The sequence below is a fragment of the Stenella coeruleoalba genome (assembly GCF_951394435.1).
Source record: "Stenella coeruleoalba genome assembly, chromosome: 16".
Lineage (NCBI taxonomy): Eukaryota > Metazoa > Chordata > Mammalia > Artiodactyla > Delphinidae > Stenella > Stenella coeruleoalba.
The window spans coordinates 25,572,458-25,592,972 of NC_137162.1; the positions used below are offsets into that span (position 1 = coordinate 25,572,458).

At 46.2% G+C, this 20,515-nt stretch overlaps 2 protein-coding genes across 12 annotated transcripts in view; one reads left to right on the top strand and one right to left on the bottom strand.

The window, feature by feature from the left end:
• Positions 1-6,357, top strand: part of NT5C2 (5'-nucleotidase, cytosolic II) — a 153,970-nt gene extending 147,613 nt beyond the window's left edge. For 3 of the 8 annotated variants that reach the window (XM_079900798.1, XM_079900797.1, XM_079900799.1), the window contains 2 exons: positions 35-211; positions 806-6,351. In XM_079900798.1, coding sequence (XP_079756924.1) covers positions 35-211; positions 806-1,045 — 417 coding nt within the window. In that variant the 3' untranslated portion in view covers positions 1,046-6,351. Of the gene's footprint in view, positions 1-34; positions 212-805 lie in introns of all 8 variants that reach the window. The other 5 variants (XM_079900800.1, XM_079900801.1, XM_079900802.1 and 2 more) reach the window with 5 other exon arrangements.
• A 6,029-nt stretch (positions 6,358-12,386) lies between these two features.
• Positions 12,387-20,515, bottom strand: part of CNNM2 (cyclin and CBS domain divalent metal cation transport mediator 2) — a 140,344-nt gene continuing 132,215 nt past the window's right edge. The window contains exons 6-8 of one of the 4 annotated variants that reach the window (XM_079900795.1): positions 18,730-18,795; positions 14,745-14,929; positions 12,387-14,145 (exon numbers count right to left, since the gene is read on the bottom strand). In XM_079900795.1, coding sequence (XP_079756921.1) covers positions 13,936-14,145; positions 14,745-14,929; positions 18,730-18,795 — 461 coding nt within the window. In that variant the 3' untranslated portion in view covers positions 12,387-13,935. Of the gene's footprint in view, positions 14,146-14,433; positions 14,930-18,729; positions 18,796-20,515 lie in introns of those variants that run through there. The other 3 variants (XM_079900796.1, XM_079900793.1, XM_079900794.1) reach the window with 3 other exon arrangements.

Here is a 20,515-nt window from a genome sequence, read left to right on the forward strand (position 1 = left end):
ATGAGCTGAGCCTTAATCTTGTTCTTTGCTTTAGAAAGTAACTCATGACATGGACATGTGCTACGGGATGATGGGAAGCCTGTTTCGCAGTGGCTCCCGGCAGACCCTCTTTGCCAGTCAGGTGATGCGCTATGCTGATCTCTATGCAGCATCTTTCATTAATCTGCTGTATTACCCGTTCAGCTACCTCTTCAGAGCTGCCCACGTCTTGGTGAGTTATATAGCCTAAGGCTACTATTTGCAGTTAAGATAACGCTGTTAAGGCCAAGATCTGCCACTAGCTATCTGGCATGGCACAGGAAAGTTTAGATCATTTCTTTCTAATGTGCAAAGCCCAGAGCCAGGTTACATGGTTGCACAAAAAGGAGTTTTTGAGAAAGTATGAGCAAGATAGAATGTGACAGAGCTTAATTTTACTTTGAAAACTACTTGGTTTAAAAGTTGTTTGAATGGTAAAGACTTTCCTCTATTATTAGTGCTAAATGAGAGAAGTGTAGTTTTCCAATACTGATCTATATTTCAAGACTTTTTTGCTGTGAAATAAATAGGAAATAATAATCTCTTCTCTCCCATCTTATCCAGTTTCAGGCTATAGTATACAATGTGGGCACAGTTCTGAGTGGGAGAGAAAAGAGGATAGGCAGCTTTAGGAAGTTCTAGGAAGATACTTCAGTATCTGAATTGGCTTGGCCTCTGGTCCATTATAGGTGCTTCTGTACAGCCATCTAACAAAGGCAGAGGGATTAGGATCTGGGAGACAGCTGTTTTGTTCTGCCTGCTTTCTGAACCTCTGACTTTGTTGTAGATGCCTCATGAGTCAACAGTGGAACACACACATGTAGATATCAATGAGATGGAGTCCCCTCTTGCAACCCGGAACCGTACATCAGTGGATTTCAAAGATACCGACTACAAACGTCACCAGTTGACACGGTCGATTAGTGAGATTAAGCCCCCCAACCTCTTCCCACTGGCCCCCCAGGAAATTACACACTGCCATGATGAAGATGATGATGAAGAGGAAGAGGAGGAAGAGGAAGAATGAGGAGGAAAAGCAAAACTCTGAGCACCCATTAAACAAGTTCTGGCAGGACTCCCAGGAGTAAAGGATGTCCCTGTGGGGGGTGGGGGGGCTCCATCAAAGGTACATCCGGAAAGTTTCTGAAGACTTTACAATACTCTCATCGTAGGGGGTCCTTGTTTTAGTTTTGTGTGTCTGCACTCTTCGCAGATGGTTCAGAATTGTAATGGAGTCTGTACTGGAGGAAAGTAAGGGTAAAGCTGGGCTGAACTGCATGCAGCTGGCTCCATCGTGGCTTGTGACACTGTTGCCTTGTCTTGTTTCATCATCGGTATGTCATAGTGTATCCAGGTACACTAAGGGTGGTGAAGGGTCTCAGAGTGTAGCAAGGAAGACAATGGGAAGAGGTGATCCAAAAATGTTGTTATGGTACAAGTTGTGCTCTTATTCCAAAATCCATCTTTTTCAGTGCATTGCATAAGTATTGTATATCAGTGGAGAAATATATTATTTCCATTATCAAATGTAGTCTTCTGTTAAGGTCAAGGTTCCTTTACAAGCTTTTGTAAGTGTCCTCAGTGACTCCATTGTAAGGCTGCTGTCAGTGGCTTAGCAGATGTGTTCTCTACTTGCTGTAGGTAGGGCTGGTCTGGAATGGACTGCAGCAATTTCATTTTGAGGCAGAAGTCTTCATCCACTTCTACATGTTTTTGATTGATAGCAAAAATGTTTATTATCCAAAAACACAGTCGTTTTCTCATCTGGGCTAAATCTATAGAAAGAATTCAGCTGAAAGAGGACAAAGGATCAAGCCACCTGAAAAGAAGAGAACCTCCTTGTTATATTACATCATAACGGAGTAAAATTCATTAGTGTGGGCCATATAGTGTGGCTCATGCCACCCCATTCCAGCCTTCTGTATCCTCTTTTGCTGTATTTCAAATTCAAGCATAAGAGGGTGGGAAGAGGGCTCTGTAAGCCAGAACCATTACAAAAACAGGGCACAATCAACGTGGATAAATTCACTTCAGAATCCCAAGCGAAATCACTTCTTGTTGTTCAGAACAAGAATGGATCATCACTGTATACTTTAAGGTGGTATAACTGCCTCACCGGAACAGTGAAAGTTGTTACAACATTTTTCACAGTGGTGTAGACTCTTACTTTAACCTTCATATGTTTCTTCCATTCTTCCTGTCATTTGTCAACACGGGAGCGTAGATTAGCTGCTCTAGAAGTCAATAAAGTATAATATTTCTAATACTGACTTTGACCCCTTCCTGTAGCACAACTATAGTAACTGCTAGTCTTCAAGTGGGTTTAGGTTTTTTTTTTGTTGTTTTCTTTTAATTAATTATTTGTTTTTGGCTGTGTTGGGTCTTTGTTGCTGCACACGGGCTTTCTATAGTTGCGGTGAGCGGGGGCTACTCTTCGTTGCAGTGCGCAGGCCTCTCACTGAGGTGGCTTTTCTTGTTATGGAGCACAGACTCAGTAGTTGTGGCACACGGGCTCAGTAGTTGTGGCTCGCAGACTCTAGAGCGCAGGCTCAGTAGTTGTGGCGCATGGGCTTAGTTGCTCCGTGGCATGTGGGATCTTCCTGGACCAGGGCTCGAACCCGTGACCCCTGCCGTGGCAGGCAGATTCTTAACCTCTGCGCCACCAGGGAAGTCCGTGGGTTTAGGTTTGACTTAGTGATACCAATTTGACTTTCTCTTAAAGGAAATATAGTCTAGCATGATTAATGGCTAAATTTATAGCACTTAAATAGGCCTCAGTTTTTTCATGGAAAGTTTTTTGGTACAGGACTACGAGGTGAGGCTTTTTTTTTTTTTCCCTTTTTTAAAAAATCATTTTATAGGTAGGGAACACAGCTCAGTAACTTAGCCAAGGCCGTATTACATCACCACTTTGAATGTGTAGGGCTTTACACTGTCACATCAAGACATGTACATTCTGTTATCTGTTAGGAATTTATGCTACTTTTAAAGTATTAGGTTAGAAATGCTATTGCAGGGACTTCCCTGGTGGTGCAGTGGTTAAGAACCCGCCTGCCAGTGCACGGGTCATGGGTTTGATCACTGGTCCGGGAAGATCCCACATGCCACGGAGCAGCTAAGCTCATGCGCCACAACTACTGAGCCTGCACTTGCCTAGAGCCCGTGCTCTGCAACAAGAGAAGCCACTGCAATGAGAAGCCCGCACACCGCAATGAAGAGTAGCCCCTACTCGACACAACTAGATAAAGCCCGCGTGCAGCAACAAAGACCCAACGCAGCCAAAATGAATAAATAAATAAGATAGGCAAAGTATATAAATAGAAAAGAAAAAAAAAGAAATTGTTATCGCAATTAGATATTGCTCCTGTTTTAAATTTTAGCAAATATGTTTGTGATCACCCCAGCTATTAATTATTCTCATTCAAGATGGAGATGCTGCCCAGTTTGACACTGTCTTCAGTGTTCCCAAAGCCAAATAATATCTGAGTGACTTATTACAACTACATGGCTAATTTAATAGTACCTTTAAATGTCTCCCCTGTTAGAGCAAGGCCCAACATGATCACACGGCTTTAATTTACCACCCCTTTTGTTTTATTCACATAAGATCTTATCTAAGAGTTTCTTTTCAACTAGATGAGTCTCTGGTAGTGGGTCCAAAGATTGAGAAGTGAAAAGCACACACCTGGAATAAGAATTCCACTACTGGTTACAGCTTTCTTTAGGACCACCAAAATATACTTTAAAGAGCTAGGATTCCATAGGAGTCTAAGGCCCAGAGCAGAGCCTTTGCTTCCCTGCATATTACTGCTGTTAGAAGAGTGCTGGGAAGTAAGTGGTCCTTGGGCAGGGACTCAGAGCAGCTGTAACTGGACTTGTTAAAACATGAGTATGAGTTTCTCTCTGTTGCTAATAATTAAGAAAGCGAAACATAAAATTATAATTTTCCGTTAAAAAAAAAACCCTAAGGTGTTTAGACTGAGAGGAAGCTCTCCCGACTCTTTTCAGAACTTCCTTCCTGGGTATTTGGAAAACACCACTTAGTTTCAGACTTTGTGAGGCCCCCTGGCACCCTAGTATATCCAGCAGCGGTCAGAGGCACAGCAGACCACAGCCCAGCCTCTGCAAGAGGCCTTGTCCTGTGCATTCCTCTCTACAGAGATGGTCAGGTAAAGCTCAGATGGTGTATTTTAGAAAAGTTACTGAAAGCCAAGAAAGTTTAGTGTTCTGTTCAGACCTTAAATTTCCTACCATAAGCTCTGTTGAGACCTAAAATAAGAAAACAAGCCCTTCAAGATACCCTTTCTAAGATGCTTTTAGAAAAAGTGGGTCTTAACAGAAAAACTTACAGCTACAAATCCTTTAGACATGATAGTATTGTTTTTAAGCAACCACTTTAAAAAGCCACTTGCACTGACATGTCAGATTTAAAAGTACTTTGTCCATGTTTAGATATTCCTAAATCAGATTTATTTATTTAAGAAATATTTTGTCAGCAACTTTAAAGCCCTGCAGTTTTTCCAAGGCTGCCAGAGCATTTAAAAATACTCTGCTTATTCACCACAAATAGCCTGAGACAAACAACTGCATATCTAAGTCTGCATTAAGAGTAGGAGCCTTGTCCACATTCCGTGTTATGGAAACTATTTAACCTTTCTTTGATGGTGGGAAAAATGGTAACTATGATCTAGCTATTGCCATACACTTAATCCCAGATCCTCAGTTCAGCAATTTACATCTCAATACTTAGGTTTCTCATGACATTCTTTCTTGGTGACTAGAGCATAGAGCTATTCTTAAAGTTTTTCCTCAAATGGAACAATTTCAAATGATACACAGCTTTGGGAGGCCCTGAGAATGAAATCTAGACCATGGAGCTACCTGAGCAGCCTTGAAAAAAAGGACCGGTGCACAGCCACCAGAGAGCAGGGAGGACGTGCACATGCACAGCAGGCGGGACGCAGAGCCGGTGACTTCCAGGAATCCACGTCGTCCCATCTCACACCTCCACGAACGGAGAAGGGGCACTGCACGCTGTTCTCACAGCTGAGCACGTCGGAATAGCAGAAAGCAAGTCATCTACGGAGAGAATGCATTGGTTTACAGAATGAACAAGGCAGCTTTTCTGTTTAACCCGACAATCTCAACCATTTCTCCCCTGGCCTCAGACACGATGTCTTCATCCCAAGTCCACAACTATCTGACTTGTTCCCACAAAGGTATGCAGTAAAATATAAACAATAGTTTAAGTCCCTCTAAAGAGCTTTAACAGAAAAAAGTCCTCCCGATTGAACACGCAACACCTCATCTCAAGCTTGTCGACTCTTACTGCAAGTGTAAGTAATCTGTTTTCTAGTTTTAAATGACAGAAGTTTTTGGTCTGGTCCCTTTATGTTCCTTCCTATAAAATACCTTTGCTCCATTTTATTACTAGAAAAGAAATGGGTTAGACAGATTGGTTCATGAGTCAAATTAGGTACAAATATTCACCCAAATGCACTGCCTCTCCCATTGTGCTCTTCCCAAAGCCATGTCTGGCCAGGGCTATAGATGAGGCCTGGAGAGTCTAGGCCAAGATAAACCTCATCATACACACTGGAGCCCAAGCAGCTGAGTGCACGCACAGTCTTCACACGAAAGACAGCAATAGTCCTTCCAAGTCTCACCAGTTCCTGAGATACTTGGCAAGAGGACTTGTCACGCAAACCTTCCCACCACTGAAAAATGTTTATTAAATGTCCAGTCTTTGAGAGAGGGTTTGTACCAAAGGTAATCTTTAACTTGTGGGTATACATATTTTGAAGCAAGTAACTTCATTTTTGGACCCACTGCCCTCAAGTCAAGGATGTAGCAGAATTGTGGCAAGGAAGCTGGCTTCATCTAAAATTCCTGCCATGTGTTGGCTACTGTTTGAGTGCTTCACAATCGCTCCTACCCTAGCAGGAAAAGCACTCTGACAAAGAATTCCTGTAACCGATTCCCCCTTGCGTCCTTAGGCCTCACAATCATCTACCGGGGGAGATATATGCCACCAGAATGTCACAGAGAGGCACTATAACCATTGCTTTGTTCTGGGGCTTTTTGAAAGAGCAGAGATATGAGGACCTCAGGGAAAAAGATAAAACAATCATACAAAGAAGCCAAATGTTTATTAGCCATCTCATGTAATTCAACTTTTTGGCTTTAATAAGAAATCATCTCTCTATTAAACTGAATTACCTTCAAAGAGTGTGCTTTCAGAAATCAACTCCAGGCTACAAAAAGGTCGTTCAGTTTGTACCAGTCATTTTCTCTACAAGACCGTCTGATCACTATGTGTGTCCTCAGAGGTGCTGAGTCGAGAAGAGGCGCTGGGGAGCATAATCTGTTAGACGGAATAGAAACCCCAGAGCTTTTATCATGATACAGCTGAGAAATGAACTGACATGTGGGCAACCCCATGGATGCAGAGGGAAGGCTTAGGCAAATCCCATCTTCACAATAGGAAAAATCACCTTTATTTCCCTTGGAGAGTTTCCTGATTTGAGCTCAGGACTCATCTAGACAAAGTGAGTAAAGCAGGAAAAACTAATAAGCACAGCAGCCAACTGGGAGGAGACGTGCTAGAGAGAGAATTCCTTTCCTGGCACTGCGTGCTGCTTTCTGCTCTGCTTCTAAAAGGCTCCCAAGAAGATAATACTTCACTGGAATGTAATCTACCTTGTTCCACTTCCGAGAAATTGGGGGTGATGACTGGGGAGGTGGGAGCACTGGTTAGGTCAGGAATTGTTTCAGCCCGTCTTGTCAGCAGTTCTTCACTGAAATGTCTCCATCCACAGGACTAGTGTAAGTAAAACAGACCGAGAACATCATGGTTAAAACAATATGGTAGGAAAAACAAGGGACCAGTCATCAAGAGGCTCAATTCTCAGAAGAATGTAAAACAGAGACTAAGAGTGGAGGGAAGAAGGATTCCAAAAGAATGTGGTCTAGGAATAGATCACAGAGGGGCCGTGAACCTCGACCGGAAGATCTTCAGAGTCTGGTCACATGAGTGAGGAGGGTAGAAGGAATAGAAGGGACAATGCAAGAGGATGTGGCTTATTAGGGAACGTTGGAGGCCCACTGAATCCTGAAGAGCATCTGACCATGACTCACCACACTCAATGCCCAGTGTTTTTAACTTGAGGGTGGACCATCTGTGCCTGCTGCAACCATTCTCCTAGGCTTCCCATCGCAGAGAAGGATCTGCAGAGCCATTTTCATCTTTAAGAGCCAATTGAGAGGCTTGAGTGAGGCCTCTGGTCTTGCCTAGGAAAAAACAGCTTGGAGATTTGCCAGCTGAAGTGTGTGTTATTAGTGACTGAGTGGCAAATGTCTGGGGCAGTTTGAGTGGATAGCCCCAGTATCTTTATCTAAAATGAACTGATGGGGGACAGATTACAATCCTCGAAAAAGAGAACACACCCCTGGCATTGGCTGTACCAGGCTGGAAGTCGGAGGCTCAGTTCTAGCACCCGCTTCCCTTTTAACATAAGACTTGGTGGTGTACGTCTAAAGGAAACGCTCTGCTGTGTTGCCATGCCGACCACCAATCCCAGCTTTCCCACCAGGCAGGGGACCGAGGTCAGTGTTGCACAGGTGACAGGGGAAAGAGGGAACACACATTCGCTAGAAGGGTGAACAGAAATCATTTATCTAAACAGAATAATAGAAATGAACAAAAACCTTTTAAAACAATCACAAAATTTACAAATAAATTGATACAAAATAAATAGGAGAGATTGTAAATCTACAACATCATTTGAATTATAAAATGCATTCATTATGACAATCAGCTCACGAAACCTATACATGTCATTTGTGCTTATTTAGGTTTATATACACAGCTCTGGATACTGTGTTCAGAAAACTTCACTGCTACAAAGCATGAAATGTACACTATGATACAGTGAGTAAAGGCTAAGGAGGATGGAAATCAGACTCAAAGCAGGGTCTTATTTGAGGCGCCAAGGCAGTGTTGGCATTGGGCCTCAAGACCAAGAAAAGGCATATTAGAAGCCCAGGTGGGCAGGCAGCTTCCATGGTCCAGACAGATGGATTCTGCAGTCCAAGGTGGGAATTAGAGACCATCACTGTTGTGGGACCAGGCCACCAACCTGGTTTGGGAGTGTGGGAGTGAGGAAGGAGGCTGTGGCCTCACAGCCACGCTGTACCATCACCCAGAGAATAGACCCAGTCACCAGGAAACCACCTCTAAAGTATTTCACAGAGGTACTTGAGAGGCCCTGCCGTGAAGTAAAGACCTGCCTCCATCCTCAACTCAAACACCTGCCATCAGGAATAGAGGTGGGCCCAATAACAGGGGCCGGGACACTAGGACCAACGTAAGAGCAGCAACCTGTTTAAGACAAAAGCAAAACCGCTCCTTCTCACCCACTTTAAAAGACAACAGAACCCTAGGCTCCATGGATGAGGGGCTCCAGAACAGATCTCATCTTAGTCATAGACGATGTACTAACAGTAGAGGCATATGTACATAATAAATAATAATATAAAATAAAGCATATACATTTGTGGACTTAAAAGGACTCCAGAAACAAGAAAAGTCAACGGACTGACACACTCCACCTTCACAGTAGACTTTAGACACGGGGAGTAATGAATCAGGAGTCAGGCTGGGGCTCTCTGGGGAACAAGAGTCCTGAGGCCTTACTTTTCTCCCTCTCGCTTCTGCTCTGGGAGCCTGAAACCAGCTGTTTATATCCAAGGGGCCTGGGTCTCCAACAAAAAGGGCAGGCACTCAAGGCCCACCAGGTCCATTTGATAGTTCTCTCCAGGGTGAGTCTGAAGAGGAAGCCGGCCCCAAAAGAAATCACTTCTCGAGTGAATCCATGTTGGTCAGATGTGGGCAAATGCTGGAAGATACCCCTGCCAAGTGAGGCAAAACAATACTACCAGTCATTCTTCCAATTCGTTTATGTTTAACACCCAGTGGGTGTGGAAACTTGAAAATGTACTCACTCAAGTCTCATAGTACGTGTTGGCTCTGTGTACATATAAACCTCGGCATACAAACTCCTAGAACTTTACTCTCTTGCCATTTAGAACCTTTGTTTCCATATTGCTTCAAGTACAGCCTGATACTTAAAACAATTCTTCTGAGATGACCTCAGTGGCTCTAACCCATACAGTGAGAAAGCTTACTTGAGCCAAGACAACCGCAAAGGTCTGAAGAGCGAAGAAGGTCCCCAGCCCAAGACAGTGGGAGGAAAGCTGCTCTGAGCTCTGCAGCTGCTGTGAACTGCCATCTTCCTCCTGTCCTTAGGGCTGACCAGGGGCTCTGGCATCTTCAGGCAGGGCAGAAGGAGAAGCAGCACGTAAGCACTCCCTGCAGGAAGGGTGCCCACGCGTGCCGGAGGAGGAAGGCCCACTGCCACAGCCTTGAGCAAGCTTGGTGCGGGTGCCCCGCACATCCGCAAACCGAGGCAAATGAACAAACATCATCCTAGAACCCTCCGAACTCATCTCTCCTATCAGCCCACGCAAATACAAAAGAAACGTGGAAAGATAAAGATTTGCAAATGGCCCTGAGGTATAAAAATCCACTGAGTAGGTTGCTCACTGATCCATTTACATGGGAAAAGTTTCTGAATCCCCAGATCACTTCCATATTGAACTCTCTAAATCCCTCCTAATTCTGGGCTAACCTGCAACCCACCAAGATGCCCTTGCTGGACAGAAGCACCACTAGTCCAGAGGCTGGAATAGAACCGCACCTGACCCAGGACAAGAGCCTCAGAAGCCTCCGCTCCCTGAACTGCCAGCGCAGCCTCGCGGTCTTCAACGCTCCGCAAGAAAAACATCTCCGGGATCAAAGCTGAGAGGGGAACAGTTCCTGCTCTCCTGCTAGCAAGGAGCTTGTGTCATGTGACATGCACAAGCCAACCCTCCCTGGTGGCCTCCTGCTTAGAATCCCAGGGAACAAGGTGAGCACCTTCCTGTGCCAGCCCAGGTGAGTCCTCTGCCTGGGCCGGGCCCTGGGGAACACTGGAGGAATCCTGCTCTCCTGGCCCAGGCAAGGCAAAGATGGTCAGATCCCTGGCTGGTTTTTCAGAAGATGACAGGGTTGGGTTTTGTTTTTGTTTTTGACCAGCCAGGACACAGGTTCAATTGGCCAGGGCCTACTTAGGTCTGCTCCTCAACCTGAGGTAATTTGAGGACAGAAGTTCATGGTCCGTGCTAAGCCCAAATTCCCGTTGCTTCATTTCCTAAGGGAAATGCAATTCTACTTGTATCTAGCACTGTTTTCCTAGACTTGGAAAAGCTGGACCTTTAGTTGTGTGGTACTGGGGATAGCACAAGTAAATATATTCACAGTTAATGTTCCATATTAGTGTGAAGTTTTGCATTCAACATTTGCACAAAAGCTCCTTGAAATATTAGAAAATGGCAAGATGCCCTACTCCTCCCACTTGGGGAAGACAACACTGTCAGCATGGGCACTGAGCTCTCTTCCAGAAGTGAGGTGAGGAAGGAGGGGTAAAAAGAGTTACATGGGGTGCCCTTTCACATTCAAATTATGTAAGAACCAAGGCTTAAGCTAGTTGATTAACATCTCAGTTTCCATGCACAAATCTTAAGGTTCTGTTTTCCTAAGAGTTTAAACATATGATTTTAGACTTGCCTGATGCACGTGAAACAGAGAATTAAAGGGAGGGAACCTCTAAAGCAGTAGGAAGAAAGTCTCCCTCATTTATGAAGAGAAAGCAGATTGTCCCAGGAACACTTGGATACTAGGAATCCAGTTCCAGGAGGAAGCTTCGGGATGCCAGAGTGGCTGCTTAGGAGAGGGGGAGGCCCTGTCTGGTCCCCCAGAGCCAGGGCTTGCAGCAGGGGCCACTGAAAAGAAGAGCGAGGCCCTGGCCTGACAACGGGGCTCGCACAGAATTCAGGACCCCGGGCCCTGTGTCTGCTCCACAGCCCGCTCCCCACGCTTACGAAGCCAGCAGCCCTAGGAGAGGACGACCCACCAGTAGTGCCGAGGACGGGCCGCTGCACATCAAGATCTCAACTATTTGATGGTCTTTCTCTGCCTTGCTCTCATTTACTTTGTAGACATGAACCGCATAGACCTCCTCCAAATCATTCTCCTGCTGCCCCACAGAAGCCGTGAGCCAGCATTTCTCCTTCAACAGCCTGAAGTTAGTTTCCAGAAGGAAAGTGGGGGGCCTGAAAGAGGAATCTGTCGCTCAGATACTGAGTGTTACCATCTGAAGGGTCTTGGGCCTTGCCCAAAGCAGATATAACTGTAGCCAAATGTTAGCCTTCATTCCTTCAGGGACCAGACAGGACTTATTTGGGACTCCCTGTTGTTATAAAACAGTGTGAAAAATCAAAGGTAAAGAGTAGTTTATAGAAAATAAACACGAACTTGGGAGGCTAAGATTTCGTCCTCCAGGAGCCCTACTGCAAAGCCCCCCGTGCCAGCTCCTTTCTAGAGAGGACTTTTCAAAAAGCCACACACTGAGCAGGTAAGACAGTATGGAAACGTCAACCATTTCTCCCTGAAGTCAAGGAGCCAGCAGCTGGAATCCTCTCAAAAGGGCTTTAGGATTCACAGAGCAGCAGTGGGGCTCCAAAAAAGATCCAGCACAGTAACTGTGATCCCAGAGGCTCCTTCCAGGAGCAAGGCGCCCGGAGACGGACTGCGTGTGGAGAGGCAGATCAAAGCAGATAGGCCAGGGGAAGCCGACGGGAGAAGATCCGGGAGGCCAGAGGAACCACGGCTTGGCAGCCCGGCTGCACCAGACCACAGGGATGGCACTGCTGTCCCGGCCCAGAGCGTGGCGTGCTGGCTGGGGCAGAAGCCTCCTCCCCTAGCAAGGCCCGGGTTTCACTCTGTTACAGGGAACTCTCTCTCATTTCTGCACCCCCTACAGATAATCCCAGTTCCTGTGTCACGTCATACTGACGCTGTGCTCAGCTAGACGCATCTTAAGGAAGTGAGACCTTTACACTTGGATGGGTTTGTTTATAAAAGCAAATACTCACAGTACAGGGTCCCACTAACGTCAAGCTCTGCGGTGGGAGCACCATCCCACGGTGCTCTGATTTGGGTGCCAGCAGCAGGCCACTCAGCCCCTTGAGGGGGCACCTGGTGACTTCTACCAGGTGAGACCAGTACTTCCCTCACTAAGGGGCACGGCACCTTGAGGAAGATGCTCCAGGACCAACATTCCAGGGGAAACACTGCGCCAGGTGCGCACATGACACTGGAGCCACCGAGCTGCTCACCGGGAGGCAAGCCCAGCGTGTTGCTGGTTCTTTCCCAACCGCAGCTCCCACCCGCCAGCCAGCGCGCAGCCTGGGGTGCACAGTCCTACCTGGAGGAAGGAGAAGAAACTGCCGCTTAGCCCCAGGGCTTCCCTTCGTGCAGTGAGACCCAGTGGAGAAGATGCTATCTTCTCACCTAGTGACTGGACGCAGCGAGGACTGACAGGTCTATACGAAAACTGTGGTCAGTAGGAAGTCATTTCAGTGTACGAATGTTGCCGACAAAATGCACATATCCCTTGGGTTAACACTTAAAACACAGATAAAAGAGTTAGGAATTCAGTCACTCAAGAAATACCTCCTGACATTAATTTCACTACACGTGATGAATTTGATAGTAAAATAAGACAGAGACACACATGAAATGGCCACAACACACATTTGGTTTCTGAATCCCTGTTTGGGGCCAAACTGACCCTGGCTGTATGGGCAGCCTCTCTGGCGTGGACCACGTCTGAGGTGGGAGACACAGAGGTCCTCAGGCGGGGACACAGCCACTGCTGGGCCCCGCGGGCCCAGGGACAGGGGAAGGGGGCAGGTGCCGGCAGTCCCCAGTGTTCCCTCCTTTAGACACATGGGCCTAGACGTGCCTTCTCGGCAGGGTGCACAGAGCACAGCTGGAAGGTCCGACTCCTTTTCTGACAATGACATACATCCCAGCGGGAAGGGCAGGAGCATGGACTCCACACCACGAGTTTACTCGAGGGCCCTGTGGAAGATTTCCATTTGGCATCTGTGTAGCAGCATCGTGGGTTAACAAGAGCAAGGATGGGGCGGTGGGTGACGGCGCTCTGTAAGCTGGGGCGGAAGAGGCCTGGCTGAGCTGGAGGCCCCAGGCTGTGGGAATGTTGGGGTGAAGCCACCTCGCCTCTTGCAAAGATAAACCATAGGTTTAAAATCCATTAACATTCATTTTGGTGATAAAAATTCCTTAGAGTGGGAGCAAAATCACATTCCAAGCAAACGTTAAACCTTTCTGAGGGAAAGGGACACCGTTAAACATTAACTTAAAACAACACTGAGCTCAGAGAGGCTGCAGGTCCCTGTGCAGGCTCCACCCTTCAGGGCCAACAGCCTGGGCAGGTCTGTGTCATTCATCCTTGAAGTTCGACAGCGACACCCACTGGGGCACAGAGGAAGGGTGCCCCTCCCTGGGGCGGGGGCCAAGGAAGGCCACTGGAGGGACAAGTCCATCCTTCTAAGGTTACATCATGGGGTCACAGCAGAGTTCAGACAGAACAATTTAAAACTCTGCAAAAGACACTTTTTAAAAACATGATCTCTCGGAAAAAAATAAATCGCAACAATTTTCAACTTCATGCAAATCGAGGGAGGAGGAGAGTGGATAATGATAAAAGGTACAGCTGAAAAAATAAACATGATTCTATTTGGGCGGAAGAAATTCATCTCCATAATCTCGAATGCCACGCCCTGGCTGTCGATTTCACGTCTCCAGTTTCCATTCCTGCCCTCCCCGGCCTCCTCTGCTGCTTCCAGGAAGGGGACAAAGTCTTTGGTCTCAGGATGGTGCAGGATGCAGCATGGCACACAAGCGCACACTAATGGGATTCACGGTCAGACGCGGAGGCCGAGGCCGGTGCTCTAGATGGCGCCTTCGCTGTGCAGGCTGTGGTTGGCCTTGCTGTGCGTCACACAGTTCTGTTCATTGAGCAGGTTGGCCGTCTCGTCTGGCAACCCGTCGTGCAGCTCCGTAAGAGTCAATTCAATTTTAGTGTTTTCACTGTCTGAAGACTGAGGAGTTTTGTCCATCCGGGATGCCATCAAGGCATTTTGGTATTGCTGTCTTGAGATCTGAGGCCAGGAGATGGTACAGAAAACAAACCGAGATAATGTTTATTTTTAGGCTCTCTTGTCTCCATATGGTATTTATTACACCTTACATCCCCCGAAGGGCCCCTAGCAGTTGCTCTAGAAGAAAACCATCCTTGAGTATAAACTGAGCCACTTTTTAAAGTTCAAGTTGATTCTAGTGAACAATTCACGTTTTGCTGATATATAATAAGCCATTTCCAAGTTCTGTCTCGACATTTCACAGAGACTAGAAAATGGCTTCCATCAGCTAAAGCTGGCTCATCCCCCCCAAAGCTATCTTTATTTCAGCCTAAGAAAAGAGCTCCGTCTCTTGTGAAGACCGGCTGGAAACGTTTACTCATTTTCTTACCCCCTCCAGCTCTCGTTCCCTGAAAAAGCCACATGTGACTTGGCAGCTCACTGGACAGAGCCAAGGAGACCGATGTTCTTCCCCAGCCAGAGTCAGGGCACAGGAGCTGGAGGCAGGGCACCCGCAAAATGACCGAGGCAGGCTCGGCGCAGAGGCCGCGGAGCCAAACGCTCTCGGTGGAAGCTGACCGCCGCCTGCCGGGCCCTGCCAAGCCGTTGTCTCCTCTTACCTTAACAAACTGGAGATCGGAGAGGGCTCGCACCGAGTAGTCCGGGATGTAGACTTGGAGGAACGAAGAGCTGAGCTGATTGTTGCTGCTCCCCAACGTCGGCGTTATCGCATCGATCCGGTCACTGCGACTGAGAGAGTCCGAGTGATTCAAGCCGCATGGGCGAGGAGGTGACTTGTTTTCACCTGGAAAAGGAGAAGAAACCCAACTGCCTTTTAAGTGAGGTAAATGCAACTCAAAGCTCTTTATTTTCCCAATAATAATGAATAGACAAGCTCAATCAACTTATGCCAGACGCCTCGGCCATGCAGCTCAGCTGCAGGGTCTCCTACAGCACGCTCACGGCTTCTCCTGCAACACGTTCCCGGCCCCCGTCCACGCCAACAGACCCAATCCTCCGAGTTTCCAAGAGCAAAGACCCCGTGGCTGCACACTGTGTCAGGAGCACAGGCCGGGGAGGTGAGGTCCGAGACACAGAAGCTACTTGATACGAAACATGGGCTGTAGGAAGGCAGCGCTGCATTATTTTGCCAGAAGCAAAAACAAAGGACTCTTGAACGTTCATAAATGAGTACATGTTTTTAAAGGGATCAAAACGCTTCTGTCTGCTTATACCATACCTGGCAGCCAAACCTGTTAACTTTGCCTCTGACCCCAGTAAAATCCCTGTCAGGCAGCCCGAGGACATCTCAGGATTGTTAAGAACCCTGGAAGACACCAAACCCTGAGACGGTTTGATTAGTCACCTTAGGTGCTGGGGGAGTCTTCAATGAGATCGACAGTACTCTTCCATTAAAACAAAGTGAAAGGAAATCCAGGTGAGCCTAAGTGTTGCTGCTTTTAGAGGCATGTTCACCATAGCTTCTAATAAATTTCATTAAAAATAAAACCCACACCCTCACCAGGGCTTCTTCCATTTTTGCTTCTCTAGTCAAACCTATTGCACAAATATCAACTGGGTGCCCACGCTGAATTGCACAACGTCACGGGATTGAAGGGGACCAATTCTCCCACCTGATGGTTGGCTCCTCTTTGCAATGTATCCCTGACTGGCTCTCAGCTGGTCCCACCCTTCAACTATCGGGAAGTCTGTCATCACACCCATCAAAATCTGCTTCCCCAACTTCACTCTCCTCCACTCTGTGGAGCTCTACTGAGTGCTTTCCATTCCTCTGCTACTTGGAATAGCCCTTAAAAGTCTGAAGATAGCTAAGTCTCTTCCTCTCTGGGCTAAATGATTCAACTGTTCACCTCACATGTTTTATCCCCCCCACTTACCCCATCCTGACCATCATTGTCTGAGAGTCCATTCAGCAAACGTCCCTCTTTTCTTTTTTTTTTTAGGCCACGCCGTGCGGCATGCGGGACTCTTAGTTCCCCAATCAGGGATCAAACCCGTGCCTCTTGCATTGGGAGTGCAGTGTCTTAACCACTGGACCTCCAAGGAAGTCCCAGCAAAGTCCCTCTTAAAATATGACATGCAGAACAAAACATGGCAAGTACTCAAGGAACCTCATGTGGCGAGTCCCCTTTCTCCTAAAATTTTCATGTAACCACTTTCCCTACAATTTTCATGTCATGAACCAATTTTCCATTGTTAGTCAAAATTATACTCAATAGCAGTTCCTCTTGCTGCTTCCACTTATCTACGAGAACAAGGCAAATTAATTTACCAGATGTTTTCTATTTAGATGACCCAACTTTGATCAGATGACCCAACTTTGCTAAGCCTCAGAGTCCCTGTCTGTAAAAGGCGAACAGTAATAGCACCCACCTCGTAAGGTCTTATGGAGATTCGAAATGAGATAAGGTATATAAAGTGCCTAGCACGGCGTCTGACACCAGTAAGTGCCTGATAAAGGAGGCTTGTTAACATTATTATATTCTTTCCCATAAGTGTCATCCCAGACCTCTCCACCACGCGCCTACCCTCAGGATCAAGCTACTCTGTACTTGTGATAACTTCCCACAGGCGGATGGATGGAACAGTCTGTGAAACAAGGGATCCCACTGTATCCCTGGGCTTTAGCCCCAAATCTACAGATACTTCTGAAATGGTGTTCCCTTCGGTGGGTTACAATTTAAGGTTATAAAAACAAAACGTTTAAAGGGCAATTTTCTTACTGATCAGACCCTGTGCATGACCAGATCGCCGTCTGAGGCCTTAGGCAGTGCTTCTCAATCTCCTGTTATTTTCTCCTGAGGAGGATTACAGGGCAATTTCTCTGGTCTCCCAAAGTATCTAGACTCCCAGTCAGCTTCCTCTCAACCCACTGCCCTCTGTTTTCTGAGAGATAAACCCTCTCCTTTGCCAGGAACCCGCTGCCTGGCATCACAGCCACAGTCTGGAGCAGCAGACCGTTTTCCAGGACCTCTTCTGCAACTCGACAGGAAGCAGCACAGTCACCTTTCATCGGCGTGTGGGGAGATGTGCGGGTCTTCATACCAAGGAGGACAAAGACTTTAAGTGGCCACCTCCCAGTGCAGGTCATGTTTTGTTGCCAAATTTATGTGCCAAGGTTTTATGACAATTATGAAAAAGACTTACAATTTTAATTCCTCTTATGCCTTCTCAGAATTGTTTTCTTTGTTTTTTGGTCTTGGCTTATTTCATTCATCCTACCTAGGGATGCTTTCATTTGCTAGTAAGCTAGAAAGACACAATAAAGAAACATTCCCAGCCTCCTCCCTGAGAGCCACCAGGCACCATGTGGAACTGGCTGGAAATGAATGGTGTAGCTCAACCCCCATTCATCAGGTATCATATTACTGTAATGCCAGCACCTCGAAGGCCTGGACCCGCAAAGTGGATTTTCTCATTACTAGATCAGATGGAATGGGCAGAACTAAGAAATCTCTAAGTTCTACGGAAAAAGTAAGACACAAATGACATTTCCCTGAGCTTCGGCCAAAAGTCGCTTTACTTCAGCATCTGTGACATTTTAAATTGGTAGCAGATGCCAGCAAATAAAATAGGGAGGAAACAATACAAACATACACATAAATACATATTTATGTATACATCTATGTGTATACATGTATATTCTGTCAGCGGATTTGATTCAAATAGCCCCACGAGTAATATCTTATGCCCAAACACCCGCAATTTTTTTAAAGAGCAAAGACCTGAGGGAATATTAGCTTCTTTCTAAGACAAGTATTGCCTCCTTTCCCGAACATCCGCATTTTAAGAGTTTTGCAGAAGCTGGATTATGAAATGCAAATCTCATCAGTCAGATTTTAAAATATAAGCTGTACGGAACAAAATAAATACAGAAAAGTTGTACTACCAAATAGGAAAGCCCAGCAATTTTAATTAAAGAGAGATTAAACCTCTGCCTTTCTTTTTTAGCAGCTGGACATATTAGCCAGGCATGAGCATACTCTCCTGCAGGGCAATAATCAGCAGCTCGTTAGGAATGTGCACAGTACTAATTTCAAAACAAAGACAGCGAGACAGGAGAAGCGGGGCCACCTGCCCGAGGAAGGGTGGAAATACAAGTACCTCATTCACATGGATGCCACAAAAAGGACCAAAGAAACAGAGATTTGGGGGCCTCACCAAGAAAAGTTCATAGTCCTTCAGCCTTTTGGCTGAATGTGTTCTGCAGAAGAATCCTCGGGTTTGGGGCCTCTGCAAATTCCATGCACCGTGACTTTGCTGAGGTCACCAAAAGACCAAAGGGCAGCCTCGAAAATCCAAGGTCAGCAGTGTGGATGGGTCACGCAGGGAACCCATGTCAGACCCACTCTCCCCTTCCCAGTTTCAAGATACCCTTCCCATCTCCCAAACCCTTTGCGCATCTGTTGTGGGCTTATGCTGTCCTGGATAGCTCACTATTAGTCACAGAACCATGGAGTTTTAGAGCTCAAAGAAGAACTGAAAATGGCCTTGACCAAATAAAGGGAGCAGACCCGGCCAGCTGGGCTTTGGTAGGGTCAACGGAGGCAATCAGAATTATGAAAAGGAAACATGCAGAATTACCTGGAGAACCTGCTGCTAACAACTCTGTTCTGCTGACAACAAAGGTACGAGACAGGGACAAAGGAACTGAAAAATGGAGAAAAACAGGGTGAGACCATATCAAAAGGCAAGAAAGGAGCTCTCTGTAATCAGGGGACAAGACTGGATACCTGTTCTACCCATAGGAGCGTTCAGTTCCGGAAATGCAGAAGCCTATATGATATTATATAAATCAACTGAACACACACTGCTTTCCAGGAAGAGGAACACAGGGAGGCTGAAATCGGGAGAAATCCTACTCACATGCTTCTTTACTAACCTAGAAATCTCTTAAGCCAGTAATACCCCATTGCAGTTTATAGCTCAAAACGTGCTCTCAAGGACTTCAATCACAGCTAGCCACGCAAAAGGGGAGCTTGATTCATCAGCTGCCCTGAGAGCATGACCCAAGCTGCCTGTGCCAGCACCTCGATACCTGTTCACAGCGCAGCCTACAGCGTCCCTATCTGTGGCAAAAAATTATTCAATTCATTTACATTCTTAATTGGTCTGATTGTAACTTTGACCAGATGCTTTGAAATTTCACAGTATTCCATAGCAATTCAAAGTCTTAGAGGAAGGTAAATAAAGAATATCATATACAGATTTCTTGGGAATGGCAGACCAGAGTCAATCAACATGCCCTACCAGGCAGGGGTCATATCTTCTGGGCAGGTTTTTTGTTTTGTTTTGTTGTTTAACTTGAGGTATAATTGACAAATAACTGGGCCGGTCTTGATAACTGATTACTGTAGGGTCTTTCTAGGCAATCAACATTAATAAATAGAAACATTATCTTGGGATTACTGTACTTATCATTGCATCTCAATGAATATACGAAATCCCGAATCCTCAATGTAAAGTCAAGTAAAACGCTGGGCTTTGAAGTAAATAAGATGCCGTTAATGAAATTCTCTCCCTTCCGAGCATTTCCTACCACATTAGGTAGGAAATTGCAGCCCCACACACTTCCTATATGGAAGGCCTGCTCTTCAATTCCTTTCCTGAGTGTGATTTACCCTATATAAATCCATGGTTTAATATGAACTGGGCTAATATCTAGGGTTCAAGAACTAGTGATGCGTAAAAATGTACAAGTCACTCCTCTAGCTGTCCTTTCAAAGCCGCCTTACGTACCTGACTCTGCCAACCTGGGGCGAACTGGAGGGTGGTTGCCAAGCAATAGTCACAATCTCAGCACCTACTTGTGTTATACAAACATCTCCTCTTGTGCTTTAAAGGTGACAAAGTACTCATGTGAGTATCATCACATTCTATTCTTCTAACAGCCACAGGAGGTAACCTTATACCCTTTTCATAACGAGGAAGCCAAGGGCCTTTCTCAGTCAGATAACCCATAAGTGGAACTCAGGCTGTCTCCGAGGTCTTCTTGGCCTCGTTAAGAATCTCCCCGTCCTCTCAGTAGCAGTGAAAACAGAAGATCACCTTGAAGTTGACAGCAGACACCTACTAATTAAGTGGGGTTAGACAGGCTTTTGTTCACACTGGGTGCTAGACAATGGGGACACTGGCCCATGTGACTCAAAAACCTGCACCAGGATAGTGAGCAGATGCATCGGGGACAGGGGAGGTTTAGAAATGTCAGAGAATTCTTGACATTTCCCTGGCTTTCTAACTGTAACATCTCTGGGCGCCTGAGACATTGTGTGGAGCAGTAGATGAGGACCAACGTCACAGACTTGTCTGTGGTGCCCCCTCCCCTTTTTGAGGCTGTTTTTCAGAAGTGACAGCATTCTTTTAGGATCGG